The 1,121-nt window shown below is 70.3% G+C and overlaps 1 protein-coding gene across 1 annotated transcript in view; it reads right to left on the reverse strand.

Moving 5' to 3' along the window:
- Positions 1–192: 192 nt before the first annotated feature.
- LOC101622848 (chromosome unknown open reading frame, human C15orf26) overlaps positions 193–1,121 on the reverse strand; it is a 9,193-nt gene continuing 8,264 nt past the window's right edge. Inside the window, exon 5 of the mRNA XM_012732699.1 lies at positions 193–348. Within this exon, the coding sequence (XP_012588153.1) occupies positions 193–348 (156 nt within the window). The remainder of the gene's footprint in view (positions 349–1,121) is intronic.

A 1,121-nucleotide genomic window follows, 5' to 3' on the forward strand; every position in this document is an offset into this window, starting at 1 on the left:
GGCGGGTCCCGGGCGGTGGGCGGGCCCAGGGGCGCGGCAGCAGGCCCTAGGCAGCTTGAGCCTGCAGGTTCCGGTGCCGCCTGGGACAGGCAGACGTCAGGACATCCTTGGGGACAGCCACGTGGTTTCGCCTCACCCGTGGGCCTGGCAGAACCATGGGCGGGAAGAGGGGTGCTGCTGGGACCCCTGAGTTCACTCCAGTGGCCACCAGTGCCTGCCCCCAGTGACCACGATGGCTGTCCCATAGATGCCAAGCAAGACCAGAAGGAGGAAGCCCCGAGAGGTGGCCGTGCAGTTGCACAGAGTCCGTCTCACCCCAGGACCTGGCGGGCCTTCGTCCCCCAGTACCTAACATCCCCAGAAAGCAGCGGCGCCCACACCTCCCCCAGGCAGCCCCTCCGGCAGACACAGGTCACCAGACCCGCAGGCGTGACGGGCAGGGCTGGTTCTCAGGGCGGTTCTCCCCAGTGGCCCCCAGCAGGACCAAGTCCAGACTGGACAAGGCCTGTCCAAGCCCACAGGTGTCTGTGCGTCCACCCCAGTCTCCAGCGGCTGACCTGGAAGGAGCTGGAACAATGCCCCGAGGCTGCTGTGGGGCTGCCCTGGCCTTGGCAGAGACTCCGGGCACACGGGGACAGCTAAGTGTCCCCCGGGACTGCTGGGCGAGGCCACAGCTGACCACAGGGACAGCCTGCACCGGCCTGTGGGCTCAACGGGGCTGGCGGCCGAGGCTGCCCTCTCGCAGCTGACCCGCCCCCTACGCCCCCTCGTGAATGTCCCCACGTGCCCCTCAGCCCACTGCCGATGGCCAGCGAAGGAGGACAGGGGCCAGCAGCTCCTGCTGCCCTGCTGAGCACCGCCTCACCCTGCAGAGCGACCGCCCAGGAGGCCATGCTCGTGGGGTGCAGCCCTGCGCCCCCAAGCCCACTGAGGCATCCGCACCCGGGACAGTGGGGTGGCCGTCCCAGCACCCGCCCCGGCTCCACGCAGGAGGCTGCGCAAGGTGCCCCTGCCCCTGGAGCGAGGCTGGGCGGAGGCACCCTGGGCTTGAGCCCCATCGGCCAGCAGCCTGCCCGCGCCTGGCCCCAGTCAGCCTCCGGCTGCACGCAGGACAGGCCAGA

This window comes from Condylura cristata, unplaced genomic scaffold, assembly GCF_000260355.1.
Source record: "Condylura cristata isolate star-nosed mole 26May11 unplaced genomic scaffold, ConCri1.0 scaffold00035, whole genome shotgun sequence".
NCBI lineage: Eukaryota > Metazoa > Chordata > Mammalia > Eulipotyphla > Talpidae > Condylura > Condylura cristata.